At 38.3% G+C, this 17,800-nt stretch overlaps 2 protein-coding genes across 2 annotated transcripts; one reads left to right on the forward strand and one right to left on the reverse strand.

The window, feature by feature from the left end:
- The first annotated feature begins 1,175 nt into the window (after positions 1-1,175).
- On the forward strand, positions 1,176-9,033 carry ccnd1 (cyclin D1). Its single transcript, XM_046857505.1, has 5 exons — positions 1,176-1,702; positions 3,073-3,288; positions 3,693-3,852; positions 5,403-5,551; positions 5,638-9,033. Exons 1-5 carry the CDS (start codon positions 1,505-1,507, stop codon positions 5,791-5,793), a joined length of 879 nt encoding a protein of 292 aa, XP_046713461.1. The 5' UTR covers positions 1,176-1,504; the 3' UTR covers positions 5,794-9,033.
- A 3,919-nt stretch (positions 9,034-12,952) lies between these two features.
- lto1 (LTO1 maturation factor of ABCE1) lies at positions 12,953-16,296 on the reverse strand. Its single transcript, XM_046857506.1, has 5 exons — positions 16,109-16,296; positions 14,775-14,880; positions 14,621-14,691; positions 14,394-14,511; positions 12,953-13,801 (listed from the first exon to the last, which is right to left on the reverse strand). The coding sequence occupies exons 1-5, from the start codon at positions 16,171-16,173 to the stop codon at positions 13,730-13,732; spliced, it is 432 nt and encodes a 143-aa protein (XP_046713462.1). The 5' UTR covers positions 16,174-16,296; the 3' UTR covers positions 12,953-13,729.
- Positions 16,297-17,800: the final 1,504 nt, after the last annotated feature.

A 17,800-nucleotide genomic window follows, 5' to 3' on the forward strand; every position in this document is an offset into this window, starting at 1 on the left:
TGGTAGTGGTAGTAGTAGTAGTGGTGGTAGTGGTGGTGGTGGTAGTGGTAGTAGTAGTAGTAGTAGTAGTAGTAGTAGTAGTAGTAGTAGTAGTAGTATGTACTTTAGGTTCATTTAGACGTCACAAGTCAGACTTCGTTTCAAATTCTAAAAAGATATAGTATAAAGCAACAGGTCATATTTTTAGAGGAATTGGTGTATATTAGGTGTTCTACGGTACTTGAACAGTTCGGCGACAGGAATGTGTGGAATTTGAAAGGCTCCGATTCATCCTGAAGCGACAGCAGTGAGGTCTTTAAAGTGAGAGCGCCCCTATTTGAGCAAACCTAATAACACCAGACAAGTTTCAACTCGCTTCGTTTCTTAGCAAAATGTCATGCTAATCGTTTAAAAGAAGATAATTTAATATTTGTTTCGGGAAACGAGAGGCGCATTCAAGCTGTTAGAAAACATATCAAGCTATACGATAGGCCTTCTGCTTTGCTCGGAGCTCTGAGGTAGTGATACGTTATAGCTGCTAAGAGCAGAACATTGTTCTCTTTGTGCCTTTCTGTGCTGGAAGTTTTTTTTTGTCCTCGTGGTGAGATGCTGTTTGGCGTTAATGTGGGAAGTTTTCTGACATTTTTGTCATTTAAGTAAAGAGAGGCACAGTTCTGCCTGGCAACAAAACTTTCCCTCATTGGTGTAGGCTAGTTTCAGTTTCCTCTTTCTTGGTGTGAGATGAAGGAATATCCTAAGTTTAAATCCATTTTCTCTGTTTTAAAATAAGCTTTTTGCTGTTTAGGGACGAATTGTTTATTAATTTGTTGTTTATTTTTTCAATAAATGTTCTTAGACAAACCTCAAACATGTTTGAAAAGTCATGCGGCCACATGCTTTCGATATAAGAGTAAATGAAACTTGGTTCACACGCGCGAGCAGAGCAGTGTGTGCCGCTTAATGAGACAGAGAGGACGATTATACCGATTTGGTCTGTTATACCGCCCCCTATCACAATTGCACGTGTTCAACAGGCTTTTTTTTTTACCCCCATCATTTAAGAAAAAACCTCGCTCCTCCTCTGTTACCTACCCCCCGTTTTTCACCCCCATAGCCGTTCGCCACTCGGGGTAAAAAAAAAAAGGACCTCCCATTTCCAGACTGGCAGCAATAGGAAGGGCCAGAAAAAAAAAAGTCATTTAAGAATTATCTTTTCCTCGCTCAAGCAGACAGCCTCCCTCTCTCTCTCATTCTCTCTCGCGCGCACGCACGCACGCACGCACGCACAGAGAGAGGCCGCCGCGCTTTGATCTTCCTTAACAACAGTGCACGTCACTGCAGAAAGGGAGTTTTGTCAGGCGGAACGCGGCGCGAGACTTGTTCAGTGGCTTGCAAGCAGCAGAGACGGCGAGAGCGGCATCAGCACAAACCTCCGTCCTTGCCGTGAAGGAAGATTCCCCCCCCCAACACTTCTTTCTTTTGCTCAACTTTTTTCCTCCTCCGTGCCAAAGTCTACGCCGAAGCCATGGAGCACCAGCTGTTCTGCTGCGAGGTGGATACCATAAGAAGAGCTTACCACGACACCAACTTGTTGAACGATCGAGTTTTGCAGACAATGCTGAAAGCCGAGGAAAACTATCTTCCCTCGCCCAATTATTTCAAATGCGTGCAGAAAGAAATTGTACCAAAAATGAGGAAAATCGTCGCCACATGGATGCTAGAGGTTTGTATAGCCCGACATTTGTTAACATTACACAACTTTGTCTCAAGATGATCGTCCCTTATGCTCTTTGGACCCGATCTCCTAATGCAGGCCCATTACTAACACGGACATATATTTTAAATCGTTCTACCTACAGGCATCTTCCTCTTTTACAATCTAAATGCTATAATCATTGCTCAATAACGTTGTTTTTTTTAATCTGCTTTACGAAAGTAATATTGCACACATGGGATTGGTGTCGCTCCACATTAAACATCTCCACTGTATTGTGTAAAAGTCTTTAAACTTTGTTTGTTTCGTTTCGTTTTAAACCTCAGCAACGTGAAATGTAGTGTGCACGAATTTATTTCAATTTAATATCAATGTACACGTATGCAATCCCACTCGTGCCAGTAGCCTATTATGCGCCATCTTTGCTGCCGTGTTAAGAAGTTGTTTTAATATCTTAAAAATTCAGAAAACGCCCAAACAATGACATTTCTCACATATTGTTTTTCAACCTGAGACCTTTAAGTCATATGTATAAGTTAGTGTCGGTTCCTGGAAGTAGACTTTATATTTACACGTTAAAACTTTTGTTTCATTTCGCCATGCCTCATGCACGTCGTCCCTGAAGGTCGGAGTAAAAATAAGATATTTACTTCGTTTCCGACAATAAAACCGTGATATTAATATTCGGATTATGATCCTCATCGGTTATTGTAGATTTACATGTGCTTTATGTGCGATTTAGTCCACCGGAATAATTTATATTAATTTTTTAAATGTGTGCGGAGTGGAAATGCGGCATGCTCCGCATCATTGTGGACTCCCTGTGAAATTAAATTAATTTCACTTGCTTTTCGTAATAAATTTCAACATATTTTTGTTGTGGCCGATAGAATATACTTGGCGGATCATTTCCATGCAAATTGGAAGCGTCGAAACAATTTTATTATATTTTTAAATATTTTTTGAAAAGATGACGAACTAGAAATTGCTCGCGAGCCTGACGCCACCTTTGTGTATTGGGAAGCAACGACCACTAGCATCTACTGCTAACTTCAACTTGTGTTCTATAAGGCTAAAGCGGCTCATGTACTGATAAATCGATTGATCAAATACTGTACTACATTTCATTTGACAATCAGTCATTTGAGTGAAACTTCATGCTATAACTTTTTTGTATTATTTTGGTTAAACGCATCCAAAAATGTCCATACACAAACACATTATATATATATATATATATATATATATATATATATATATATATATATATATATATATTCTCAATTAAAAGTAGAACATTTTGTTAATTATTTTGCTGTTGGACTGTCTGTACTCGCGTAGGCTTCAAGCGCCATATTCTCATATACGTTTCTTACCAGGTGTGCGAAGAACAGAAATGTGAAGAGGAGGTTTTCCCTTTGGCCATGAACTACTTGGACAGGTTTCTTTCTGTCGAACACACTAAAAAGACGCGACTGCAGCTGCTGGGAGCCGCCTGCATGTTTTTGGCCTCTAAAATGAAGGAAACCGTGCCATTAACAGCTGAGAAGCTTTGCATATACACGGACAACTCCATCCGCCCCGGTGAACTATTGGTAATTACCTATTAATCTCTTGTTAATTAGGTAACCCTGTCTTCTACCAGTTTGGATCCTTTGGTCATTTTCTGCAGATTGTGCCTGTATTGACTTAGTTTGCAAGGACAAGTTATGCAATACATGCAGACATGAGGTTATTCTTCTTTTTCTTTTTGGTGCACTTTGGTGCAACTTTTTTTAAATTGTTGACAAACCAGCATTAAATCGTAGTAGTTTGTAATTAAATAAATTGAGTAGCTTGAGTCAGGAGCAGGTTAAGCCATTTGAAGAAGCACACCACCTAGAGGCCAAAAGATAGAATGCTTGATGAACAACAACAACAGAACAACAAAAAAGTACTTCTCTAGAAACTTTTGAGTCTCTTAATTTTTAAACAGTGCACTTGCATGTCTTTCTCACAGCAAATGGAGCTACTTGTACTGAATAAGCTGAAGTGGGATCTAGCGTCTGTGACACCACATGACTTCATTGAACATTTTCTCACCAAACTGCCCATTCATCAGAGCGCCAAGCAGATTCTGCGTAAACATGCACAGACGTTTGTGGCTCTCTGCGCAACAGGTATGCACCTTTTGACTTTCGTTTTGATCGTTGTAGATTAGCTGTGGTTTTTTTTTTTTGGTATTTTTTTTTTATGCAAATGATTAACGTTTGTTGTGAAATACTTGCAAGGATCTAAATGGAGTGTTTAGAGACATTAGTTCTGTTCTTCTTTGCAAATTGCAATCGGTAAGCATTTTTATTGGGGTGGAATGGACTGCCCTAATTCCTTGTGCAGAGGTATTATAAACTGACGTGAGCGTCTGCGAGTGAGAGGAAGTCTGTTTCCTTTTGTGGTGATGGCTCTGCAGAGGCCCAAGAGCTTCCCAGGAGCAGCCTGCTAATGCACAGTCTGAACATTTGACAAAAAGAGGAAACTATCTGGCCCTTCTTTGTGAAATGCAGAAGATAAAAAACATGCTGTGTGCTGAGTTATGTCATATAAGCAAATGGAGCCTGTATCTGCTTTTTGCTTAAGGGTGTAACTCTTTTCCCAGAAGATTATTTTTTTGGTTTGTGACATGTGGGCCCTCATCACTCTCTATTGTTATGTAACCTATTGCATTTAGCTCATGGTCAGTTTATCGTCTGTCTGAAATAGCCTTTAGTGTCTCAGGAAGGAATCTCTCCACTTTAGCCCTTCCATTCTTTCTTTGTCCTTCTTTTGACATGGTGGGTATCACTGGAGCTCGCACCTCTTTTATGTTTATGACCTCAATTTCTTTTGGGAAGTGGCCTGGGATAGCAGCCAGGAAGATTGTTCTTGGGTGGGTAGTGAAGAAGGGGGCTAGCCATGGTCATGAAAAGATTTTGGTGATGGCTCCCGTGCCTTTATGTTCAATTTGTCTTAACAGTTGCCCTCTCGTCTCTGGGCTAGCAATGGTAGACTGCTACCTATGAGAGGGTCCGTTGTGTTGCGCTGCTGCACTCTCCATGTGTGGGCAGAACTCATAGTGAGTGAGTAAGAGAGGGAGAGAGAGTGGGAAAAGTCCCTACTTTGATTTATAATGTCTTCCCTCTCATGCAGGCAGTGTGGGAAGACAAGTTACCACTGAGCAAGCACTCACATTTCAGCCACTTTATGTAGAAGGAAGTCATTTCCTTGGGAACATAACTGAGCTTGGATATAAAAGTCTATATGCTTTGGGTGTGTTGCACTCAAGATATATTTGAGTGTATGTGGTAATGGCTTTGATTTACTGGAGAGTTTCTTTTTGGTGGAAACATAGTAAGAGTTAGGGTAGGAGGACAAGCCTGAGACCTACAGCAAAGTCCCTCCTGCCCACCAAAAAAAAAAAAAACCTTAACTGCCTGGAGTCACAATCTGGCGTTACCCCAAAATGTCACGGGCAGTCCCCTGCCCTGCCACGACTGCCTTCATTGTGATTTAGTCATGCTATGCTTCATTATTGAGCGCTCTCAGAAACATCCCCCAACTGTGGGTTTCCTCTTTTAGATTGCTAGTTTCAATGGGTTTTGCATTGTTCCCATTTGATTCTAATCACATGTTTGAATCAAATGCTTAGCCTGGTTGATTCCTAACAAAATAGTGTCATTTTTCTGATCCGCAGATGTCAACTTCATCGCTAGCCCTCCCTCGATGATTGCAGCAGGAAGCGTTGCCGCAGCTGTCCAGGGACTCTACTTGAAGGGTGCCGACAGTTCTTTATCATCCCAGAACCTCACCCACTACCTATCCCAAGTTATCAGGAGTGACCCAGTAAGTCCCACACTTTCTTACTGCTTTTTCTGAACAACTTGCCTCAGTACCAAATTGATACTAAATGCTTCTGGTTCTTTTTATAGGATTGTCTTCGATCGTGCCAGGAGCAGATCGAATCTCTGCTGGAGTCCAGTCTGAGGCAGGCACAGCAGCAAAGCATCTCCACAGAAAGCAAACGTGTGGAGGAGGATGTGGATCTCTCATGCACTCCTACAGATGTCAGGGACATTAACATCTGAGGGTGCAGGCCTTTGTCTAGAGTCTTGTTTTTCATTGGGGTAATGGGCTTTGACCAGAGGCTTCATGGGACTAGAGGGCAAACAGCCCCCAAACCATCAGAGCCCACACAGGCACCTCAACCAATCGTAATCAGCCCCTCAGCATGCCCTCACTGTTGACCCCTCCGTGGCACCCCCAGTGGCCTTCATGATTGGGCTGTTGCTGGCCAGGACCACCAGAAGAGGACAAGGGAAGGATAAAAAACTTGATAATTCCTTCCACATTACTTATTTCCCTCTTTCAAACCCTCTTCACATAACTTGAGTCAAAAAAAAAGACAAAAAATGTATAGTTAATCTAGGATTTTTTAAAATTGCATCAGCTGCATATATTATTTATGTAGTTGGTACTTGTCTAATGTACAGACAAGGAAATAGGTTTGTAATTTTATTTCAAATGTATCAATAACCATTATTTGAAAGAGAAAAGGCATTATTTTTCTTTTATCTCTTTCTTTTAGCTAGTATAATGTCACACATGCTAACAGTCAACCCAGCCATTTTTGTTGTGCAGTCTAGGCATGTGTATGTATCCCCGCTTGCTTATGCGTTTAGTCACTTTATTCTATTGTCTAGACTTTTAAAATCCCTAACATGTTTCTTTTTTTCTTTTTAAAATGGCTTGTGTAACCCTAGTATCTTTTGTTAAGCATGTGTTATTCTATGTTATGAATTAGAGGCCTGTGGATTGCCAAAGCTAAGGCTTTAACTTATCACCAGACAGAACCATTTCCATTTCCCCCAATTATTTTTGTTTGTTTGACTGTTTTCACTGCCAATGCCACCACTGGTTGTGACACAATAAGCTTCTCTCCTACCCGCTTCCTATGTTACATTCGCAGTGCAATCCACAGTCTACATTCTGTTTAGATTTATGTATTATAATCTAAAACCATTCCATTTGAAAAAGAAAAAAAAAAAGCACTTTCAGTCTGTCTTGTAAGGCTGACTTAAGAAAAAAATCCACATTTGTAAAACAAAACAGAAAAAAAAACACATGGAATGGAGTAGAATTTGATGGCAGGTATATTTCCTGTCTGCAGCATGGAGCAGGTCTCTTTATGGTGTTATAGGTTATAGAGAGAGAGAGAGAGAGAGAGAGAGAGAAATGGAGAGTTGGAAAAGAAATGGATTCTCAGAATAGTAAAGGAGCATTACAGCAACCGTCAACATCCAACAGGCTCAGATGGATGCTGGAGAACATTGAGGTGCAATCTCAATGAAAGCGACCCACACAAGCCTGCCACCGTTCAGCTCCAGGCGCATCAATGAAACACTAACAAAAAAAGCTATGACAAAGATTAAGAACTATTTATTTTTTTCTGTCCCCCATGTATAAGGCCAGTATGGAACACGACCACAGGATGCCTGAGTTTTGAAGTGTGCTCACTGCACAACTGTTTGCTACCTTGTGTGTAACATTGGTTTGTTTGGAAGATCAGCAAAGCGCCGTAGTTATTGTTCAGCTGGTAAAGTCTGGATGAGAAACATGCAAACAAACAAAAATCGAATTACAAGAAAAAACAAAGTGCTGTGGCCTCTAGAAGATTTTGCACAAACCCCAAGATGTAATGTCCTCTTTCAATTCTCAATGGAGGAGAAAACAGGGATGAAGGCGGACGTTAGAGGTGGCAGAGTGAGACGTTAAAAAAGGGGTGACGCCTGGACAGTAGAAAGTAACTGCAGAACTAAACTAAGGTGTTTATACAATGAGAAAAAGAAGAGAACACGGGAGCATACACTCCTCACTTTAGCTGCTACGGTGGGATTTCTGGCAAGTATGAGACTTTGAACGAAAAAAAGGAAAAGACATGCTTTGTTCTCTTGTCTTGTTTTGCTGCTATTTTTGGTTTTGTCTATGTATAATGTCAATATACTGCCATAGTTTTTTTTTTTTTTTTAATTTTCTCATAGAAAATTATGATATTGACATCAGTTTCTTTTGGTAGTTTTTTATGTGATCAGTTTTTATTAATGTGATTTCTGCGCTATTCCAAAAAGAGGAAAAAAAAAAGAAAAAAAAAGACAAATGTTTCTGTTCTACCCATAATACCTCAACCAGTCATGATTTAATAATGATTTTTTTTTTCCTCAGTTCTGCCTTTTGTTTTACTTTGTTATTTAGTATCTGCTGGTCCAGTAATTGGACACTCATTATACATTACATTTTCCTTCTGGGTCCTGATATGAGCAAAAAAAAGAAAAAAATAAAGAAATAACAACGAGAGAGAAAGAAAGCGCATTAAATGAAATTGGTGCCATTAACAGTTTGATTATATAACTCATGTGAGTTTTTAAATGTTTCATTGAGAGACTTTTATGCCCCTGCCTTTAGGCCCCTCGTGGCCTGATCTAAATGTATTTATAAAGCTTTTGTTCAAATTGAAAGCAGATATGAAATTGTGAATTTTACAGAGCCATAGTGTTGTAGTAATTTAACATGGCTCCCGTGTTAAAAGCTGGATATGTTGCTTTGAACACAAGAAGCTTGGCATGTTAACATCACATGTGTCAATATCACAATAAATGGCATGTAGATGCAACCAGCAGTAGTGCTTTTTTTCATATTGCATTCACAGGATATTTCCAAACTTCAAAATGTTTTTTATTTATTTTAAACAAGAGTTTATCCTTGACTTCCCCCCCTTTCCCAGTCACCTTTCACTTTTAGCCATAGACATGGTGCTGCTATTTTTTTGCATTGTAACTGGAGATATTACTTTTATATAAAGAGATGCAGCTTGGAGTTACAGGGTGAGCTACTGGCTAACCCAGGACCCAGGGGGACAAAACCACACATTACTCTGCATAATATCAGGAATGTTTGTTACCTCAAGACAAAAAAGTCTAACAAGACATACAGGTTTAAAGAACTAAATAAATGTAAAGGAAAAGACCAGATGATGTAGAGGTTTTTCACCCATTTTCTTTTTGAATGTTCAAGACGAGACAGTGACTTCAAAACAAAAACCTCAAACCCTATAAGGCTTGGCTTTTTGTCTTGTAAATAAAAGCAGTTGTTCTTTTTAGTCTTGAATTGTGTTAATCAAGAAACACTCTAGTAAATGTAGTAATGACCAAGAAATAAAATGTCATTTGTGTGTTTTTTTTTTCCTTTTGCTGGTCCGAAATGCACAATCTTTACTGGCAGACCAATTCTAGACAGTATGTTAGCTAGAATAAAAGTTGCGCTTCAAAACCGATTGTCTTACCTTGTCTGTTTACTCTCATTAACAGCACTTAAAAAGTACTTTTAATGCTTGTTGTGGTCACCTTATAAATAAGTATAGTTTAGGAAATTAAACACTTGGGGTGTGCTATTATAGGGAAAATAATCAATCACAGAGTTGTGTGATGTAGCTGATGCAAAGTGGGGTTAATGTTAAAGTGGATTGTTTTCCAATAACAGCAAGTCCTCAAAGTTTTATTCCTCTTATACCACAGCAATTTGACAATGAATGAATGGTAATGATTTTAAGCTTAATTTATTTCACAAAACTTTCACAAAAGTTTCTGCAATCACTTTACATACACTATATACTTTCCATAACTATCTTTAAAAAAAATCAATAGGTAAGCAAGTTAATAAATCCCATTAATGTACATAAAAAAAGAGCTTAAACATTTGTCATGGTGCAGTCAGTCATACAGACGTTGTTGATTTGTTGAAGAAAAAACCCTAGGAGAACAACTCTGACTATTTCACACACTCTTCTCACTGAATATAGTCTCTGATAATGCTGAGTCTTTGGCACTTGGCATCCTCATGTTTGTGGTTTTCTGAGGAGGGAGCAACATTTCTTCCCACACTCTAGCAAAGGCATGGCAAAAGGCTAGCCCGAACGTGTGACTCCACAGCACGAGCACGAGCACGAGCGACTGTGCAGCTTCCAGCCTGGCGCCTGTAAATTTAACTTCAACCCGAGCAGTCACAACAAAGCATCCATCTTCAGTTATGTGGTTTACCTGCGCTAAGCAAAAAAAAAAATCCCTGATCTTAAATGATCTCTTAGAATCTCTTCTCTGATTCATCTGAGACCTGATCCAAAAAAAACAAACAATAGATGGCAAATGATTAGTGGTTTCCATGGAATTGGGCTGAATATTTTTATTTATTTATTTATTTTATTTTATTTTTTTGTATGTGTGTGGGGGGGATTTTAATTATGGAACAGGATTTCCTATGCCATTTTTTTTTAATGTTTCTGAACTACTGCCAAATTCGCTGAATAGTGAGTTATAACAAAATAAATAAAAAAATTTATCTCTTACTGTGCACTTCCTAATGACACAATGCAATAGCCTGAATGATATCATAGAGTATTGTGTAGTGGGTGTTTACTTTATAGATAATATAGGATGTTGAATATAAAATTACGCTAAGATTAAGTGGTTTGACCTGTATGGCCTGGGCGCTGTCACAGAAAAATCCACTCTAAATTAATTTTTGTAATTTAACCAGTGAACAATATACAAGGTTTATTTTGCAATTAGATTTTGAGATGACTATTTTGATTTGTTTTATCTACATATTAGTCTGTTTTCACTTTGGTTAACAGTTTTCCACTTTATCCCAATAATGTTCAGAAAGTCAGGAACTCTTGAACTTCATGACCAGCATGTAACACTATGTTAACATGGCCACACATGCAATTAGCTCTATAACACTGACTGGACTGTGTATCACTAATGGTAGCTGACTATCTTGTTACTAACAAAATACAGACTTTCATTGGTCGTGTCCATGTCCTATGTCGTAGCACAAATGGGCCAATCTAGGAAATTACTTGATTGAAAGACTTGAGTAATGAATTTCTTCATCTCTAAACAATACAGCAGCACAGTTTTAAGCTGTTCGGCCATTAAAGATGCACCTCCTCATCTGCATACTCTGCTCAAACAGAACATATTCCAAAACTTCACTGATCATTCTGTTACCACAATTAATGCTAGTATTCCTGTCATGTCATAGATCGCTAACTAACCAAGCCAAGTCTATGCTGTACTGCACCACAACTGTGTCACTTTGACTGCACTGCATTCTGGATCTTTCGACCTAATGTTTGAACAAATATCCTCACATCTTCTATGTTGGATTTCTCATTTGTATAAGTGAAAAAAAGAGGTAATGTAATTTAATGTATTAATATAATATATTCCAAGCATACCTAATGTATTTCAGAATAAATAATTCCTTTAACTATATGTTAATAAGCAACCATTAAAGACGGACAATGAAACAAGTGTGGAACAGCTTCACACATCTGCCGAATTAAGTGGCAGAACCTTTTTTGTCTGTGCTGTGAATAGGAACTGCACATTTTATCATCCACATCATGAAGTATGCAGGCAAGCAAGTGGCTTAATGCTGAGATTGGAGCATGTGCGTGTGTCTATGTGTGTGCGCGAGGGTGGGGGGTATGAGGCACAGAAGAGAAAAAAGGGAGATACTATGCCACCATTCAGCCAGGGGCCTTTTTTTCTGGAGTGCCCGCCGGTTGCATTTGTCACGTCCTCCTTTCATGTCACCACTCGCCACCTGCTCCTGAAATTCCTGAACATTTTCTGAAACCTTCCAGCGTCCTCCTTCATTTGCTCGGGCCTTGCTCCCTCTCGCTGGCCCCAGCCACTCGGCTTGGCCAGCTGAAAGAAACCAAAGAAACATCACTACTCAAGCTTTCTTTTAGCCTTCGTTCACCAGCCTCCCCCCATCTTCATGTTTTACTGTGCTGCATTCAGAATAAATCAGACACACAGAAGCTTCTACTACAGATCTATATGTAATTTTTCATTTAAATATTCCAGTGGAAAAAGTCCAAGTTTCAGTGATTCAACAAACATCTATTATTTCAATACAAAACTACTAGATCTTTATAAAATGACTGTATACTGTACATTGAGCCTTAACTGTAATACCCCTGGCTTTTAAAAGCACATCTGTAAGAAGAAAGCCATCACATAAATCTTTATATATTCGACACAAGACAAAGACTGGTCACACTGGAGTGAGCGCTGCCGTGTTGTGATTGGAGGCCTTTAGTTGAAGAGTGCGGTTTTATCTGTCATTGCTCTGAAGGTGCCGCCATCAGGCCCTGTGTTCACCTGCTGCTGCACAGAGCGCAGACCAGCTGCCACTTCCAGCACCACCCTCTCATTCTCTGCCAACCCAGCTGAATTCAGAGCTGCACCTCCGTCTCAAAGCGGCAGCAGAGAAGAACAAAAAAAAAACGTCTGTGCGTTGCCCGGCCCCTGCCCTCTTGCGCCGGCCCCAGCGTGGCATTGTTGCAGCCGAACGCTATCTGTCAGCAGACTTTTGCTGACCACCCGTGAAACAGCATTGAGAGACCCAGCGGAGGAATTTCATGGGGCCCAGGGTTGGTTAACCAAAACTAACAAAAGGTAACCGGGATTTAGGCCAAGAGCAGGTGTAAGCATTCGCATGATAAAAATCACACTCGTTCTCTGGTGGGAATTGAGGAAACTAATGATCCAGCATGGCGGCACTTCTACTGAAATCTAAGATACCTTTGAACCTTTTATGCCAGCATTTTACGACAAAAGATGAGAGAAGAATTTCCAAAGAAATAAAAAAATATTAGAATACAGGTTTCAGTTCTTTACTGCAAAACTTTAGAAAGCGCAAGACTATAGACAACTAACTTGGTTGACAAACTATTAAGCAGATGGATAAAACTGAATTAATTCCAAGCATTCATTTTTTTTTTTTATTATGTAAACAATTGAACACATTTACACCAAAGCATGGTTGCATTCTCAAATCGGACTGAACAGGTATAAAATAATTTCCTCTACAGTCGTACCAGCAGCAATTCTAATCCGTTTCAATATTCCTTACATCTTGTATAGTGGATGTGCCACATTGACAGAAAAAAGAAATTGTGGTGTAATTGTTGATAAGGTAAAGTTTTCTCTAAAAACATTTATTAAGCATATTAATTTGGAAGAAGTCTCAAATGTCAGTGCTTTATATGGGTGAAATTTTTGTCTCATTCATTCACGTTTCATTATCTTAATGATAACAGGATCTAGCATGAGTTTGGGTATTTCACAACTTCAAAGTGAACTATAAATTGATGGGGAAAAAAAAAGTGCCATCATGTTCTGTAATAAATTAAATATTTTATTTTTTGGCAAATCGATGTAGTTTAACAGGAATAAACACATCGGGATGTGCTAACAATGCACCATCCAGTTGATTTTTTTTTTTCTAACATGCGCCATCATGTTTAATTCCTTGTTTATGTAGTTATTAAATTATTATTTGATCAAAGCTGAGTGTAGCAATTAATGCAAACTAGCAATCTTGCATAAAATATTTTTCTGAATCTCTCACATCTCTGATCATTACACTTCTTTATTGCACTTGTTAATAAGAACCAAGACACTTCTGAGTGAAATATAGATGGAATGCTGTATATGTGTTGATTCAGTCAGCATTACCCAGGATTGAAAAAGTCAATCTAGTTCTGATCTGCGCCAGCAGGTGGAGATATGCATCCATGAAGATAAAAATGTCTGATGGTGGCTGTTTTCTCCAACTTAACCACCAGATGGTGTTTATGCACATGAGGACAAAATCTACCAGAAAGCCAAATTCAACCAGTTATTGATCAGAGATCAGGATATACCAATCTTCTAAAAAGGACTATCCCAGGATTAGTCCCTGTCTTATTTCCTTCTTTTTTTACTTTAACGTAACGAGGAATGTCAAACATCAACCCCACAGCATTACATTTCCAAAAACATTCCCACTGTTCACTGGACATGCCTGCATATACAACACAACGGCACGTCTCTCTCTCTCTTTTTCGGTGTGCTGCGAGTCAAAGACGACTTGTGATCCAAATCTCAGAAAAGAGTTCAGCTCAGCAGTTGTTCAGAATGACATTCCTTCTGATCCAGACACATACTCACGAAAATCTGCAGTCACGCTGAGTAAAGAACACACCTATGACAGAAAAATGTTTTGCCAATTTTCAAATACAAATTTCTTGTCACATACACAAAGTATTGCATGCAGTAAAATTGGGCAAATAAACATACTCTGTATTTTTCTGTCTTAGCTAATGTTACTTTGATATATACAATGTTTCCTCCAGGAGCAAACTATTTACAAATTTAGCAGCTAGCCTCCTCGCAAATCTAAGATTAATTTTGCTCAGTCCAGGAATATGCTGGCAATTCCCAGAGTTCCAATTAACTAGGCTAAGAAAAATCCAGTATAACAATCTTATGATATACAGACTATGAAAAATTAAAAACATGCAACACATAAACTGCTTCTACCATCTTGACAATTTCTCTGGTGATGAAGGCTTTTGACTTTGGCTAACATTTAGGAACACTTCAAGCTATGGTGTTCTCTTGTTGCGTATAAAGACGTTATTAAAGTATGGCTAGCGTCTTCAAATGTGTGGCGACTGTATGTTTTGTTAGCATTATAGCTGCAACACTTTTGTACTGTATTTTGCTGAGTCACTGTTTCCACACAACATTTATTTATATTTATATGACTTGAAGCAAATTAGTAAGTGCTCTACCTGTCTAAACTTGGCCCTCACTCTTTCCATGTTTTCCTGGAGGTTCTCATACTGTGGGTCTTCATATGGAAAAGTCTGGATCATTGCATCCAAAGTCTCAACAGCTTTCAGTCGTTTCCTGGGAAAACAACCCGACTCAGAATGTCTTTTTTTCCACAAATGTACAGGACATACAGAAAAGTGACCTGGTCTAAATGGAAACAAAGATTTGGAAACAAATGGCTTACCTTGCTTTAACATCTTCAGTGTTTTGCAGGAGACATTTCCAAGTGAGTGCAAACCCATGATAAAAAGAAACCTAAAATAATAAGTTGTGGTTTAAAAAAAAAAAACAACAACAAAAAAAACCAAAATTGTGGTATGTGATGTAATTATGCACACCTCAGCTGAGAGTTTGGCACCATGAAGCATCCCATGGTTTCGGCCCTCAATGAATCCTTGTTGCATTCCTTCCTCAAATCCTTTATGATATCCATCTACATGGAACCTGCAGCCATGAAAAAATATGTGCATCCCGTAATTATAACATCAGAGCCCTAAACATGTAAAATGTTAAAGAGATCAGAGAAAAAATATTAGGGGTGGTGCAGGCTTTGCAATTTACAGTATATGATTTTTAATGGCTTGGTTGTACAGTAGATAGCAATGCCATCTCACAGATCTGGATCCCTGATTCACTCCTGAGCTCAGGTTTCTGTCCAAGTTAAGTTTCTTACATTTTTCCCCAAATGGCACCGGTTTCCTCCTAGACTTACTATGTACATGGGTGTGTACTCTTACCAAGCTCCCAGTATTCCTGGAATAGGCTCCAGTTAAAAATAATAAATAAATACAAATGTAATAAATGAATAAATGGTATCTTCTACACCATTCTGATAGATAAATAAATAAATGGCATATGAAGTGAAGCCATTTAACAAATCAGTTTTGAAAAAATATATAGAAAGCAAATGTTCATTATTTTGAAGGTAGAGAAGTCATAATTGACCGTTCTTTGCTTTGCTAAGAACGGTCAATTATGACTTCTCTACCTTCAAAATAATGAACATTTGCAAGTCAAACTCTAGTCTTAGCCCTAACTCTAGCCCACAATCTATCTCTAGGGCTAAGACTAGAGTTTGACTTCAAGATAGGATTTGGGCTGGAGTTAGGTTTATAGCTTGAGATAGGGTTATGGTTAGAGATAAAGTTAGGGCTAAGACTAATGTTTAATTAAAAGATATTATTAGGGCTAGAGTAAGGGTTAAGGCATGAGACAGGATTAGGGTTAGAGTTATTGTTATAGCCAGAGATAGGGTTAGAGCTTGAGAAAGGGTTAGTGTTAGGTTTATGGTTAAGGCTAGACTATGGGTTATTGCTAGAGTTAGGATTAAATATAGGATTAGGGCTAGAGACACGGTTTGGGCGAGTTAGGGTTTGGGCTATAGTTAGGGTTAAAGATAGGATTAGGGCTAGAGATGCGGTTAGAGATAGAATTAGGGCCAGAGTTCGGGTTACGGCAAGAGTGTTTTTTTTTTTATAAATTTAGATGTGTCTAAGTAGCCAAATTACTATTTTGGCTATTTAAACAAGGTATGGTTATGCTAGGCTATAAATATGAGACAAAACCAAAATAGATTTTTTTGTATTGTGTTGTAGAAACTTCTGGAAATATCTTACTGATTCAAAGAAACACTGATAGCTCGTTAGTTCAAACGCAATTGTTTTTGTTTTACCTGTCGTCTGCCATTATAATCGAGTCGAACAAGTCGTCCGTAACACTTCGCGATATACCTGCCATTTTAATAAAAGAAAAATGTTGTATTTATCCTGATATTTGAGTTAGCAACTGAATACCTACGACAAGGCTATATTAACTACTGTCTTCCGGTAGGGCGACTTCTTCTTGATTCAGGCTTGTAACAGCTCGTGGTTATCGCCCCCTTCTGGTGCAAAGCAACACTACATGTACATTGAAGTGGTCTCGGAACCAAATCCAATTCCAGAGGTCGATAGAGTTTAAGTTGATTCTATACCCAAATACTGTTGATTTTTTTCTTTAAATCCTGGGACATACGGTGGTGTATTTTTAAGTATATAGTAAAATATTTATTAAACAAGTAATAAGCTTTTAAATTAAAAAATGTTTAGAATTAATATTTCAAAAATGTTTTTAGTAATAATAATAATAATTATTATTATTATAATGCTAATAATGATGGTGACAATAATAATAATAATAATAATAATTAATTATTATTATTATTATTATTATTATTATTATTATTATTAAAATGGGTATCAGATCTGAAATAATCTAAAATAATGGCTTGTATTTAAAGTGCAAATGTAGTTCAAATATCTCTCCACTAGAGGGAGCAATAACACCACTAAATGGAATGGAAGTCTTTTCCAGGTAATTAGTGGGTTATACACATGAAGGGTGCTCTGTGTCATACATTATAGAGATATAATTATTTTAAAGACATGAAGGGTTTCTTTTGCCTATTATATAAATAGTATGAATTTAGGTATACTGGCACATCAGATCTAATGGGGGAAAACAAATCTGTTTTGAATAACGAAGGTCAAATCCTATGTTACTAAATGAGATAATAGTACCTGGTGTCAACAGTGCAATAAGTAATAGAGAATGTGTCACTTAAATTGAGGAAAAGAGTGCAGGCAGGGTGGAGTGGGTGGAGAAGAGTGATGGCAGGAGTGATTTGTGATAGAAGAGTATCTGCAAAAGTGAAAGGGAAAGTTTATAGGACTGTGGTGAGACCTGCGATGTTGAATGGTTTAGAGACAGTGGCATTGAGTAAAAAACAGGAGGTGGAGCTGGAGGTAGCAGAGCTGAAGATGCCCAAATTTTAATTGGGGGTGACGACGATGGACAGGATTAAAAAACAAGTTTATTAGAGGAACAGCGCATGTATGACGTTTTTGGTAGAAGGTGAGGAAGGCGCAATACAGATGGTTTGGACATGTGCAAAAGAGGGACATGGAGTATATCGGTAAAAGAATGCTCAGGATGGAGCCGCCAGGAAGGAGGAAAAGAGGAAGACAAAGGTATCTTATGGATAAGGTAGGGAAAGACATACAGGTTGTTGGTTGGAAAAAGGCAGATGTAGAGGACAGGGGGGTATGGAGACGGATGATCAGAAAGAAGAAGTACTATGTTACTAAGCCATTAAAAAGAAACCGCATGATAAATGTAACATGACTTGATTAATGTAATAAATAAATGTAATGTAAAAGTGTGGCCAAAAAAGGTCAAACAAGAAGCTAACCCCAAAAAGTTTAAGTTACAAATATTGACAAATGCTTTAACTAGACCTTGTTACGTGAATTACACATATTTACATAATTAGTGTAAATAAGACAACAAAAAGCTACTATAACAATAATGATCATCCATTTATTTC

This window comes from Silurus meridionalis, chromosome 9 (genome assembly GCF_014805685.1).
Source record: "Silurus meridionalis isolate SWU-2019-XX chromosome 9, ASM1480568v1, whole genome shotgun sequence".
In the NCBI taxonomy this organism is placed as follows: domain Eukaryota; kingdom Metazoa; phylum Chordata; class Actinopteri; order Siluriformes; family Siluridae; genus Silurus; species Silurus meridionalis.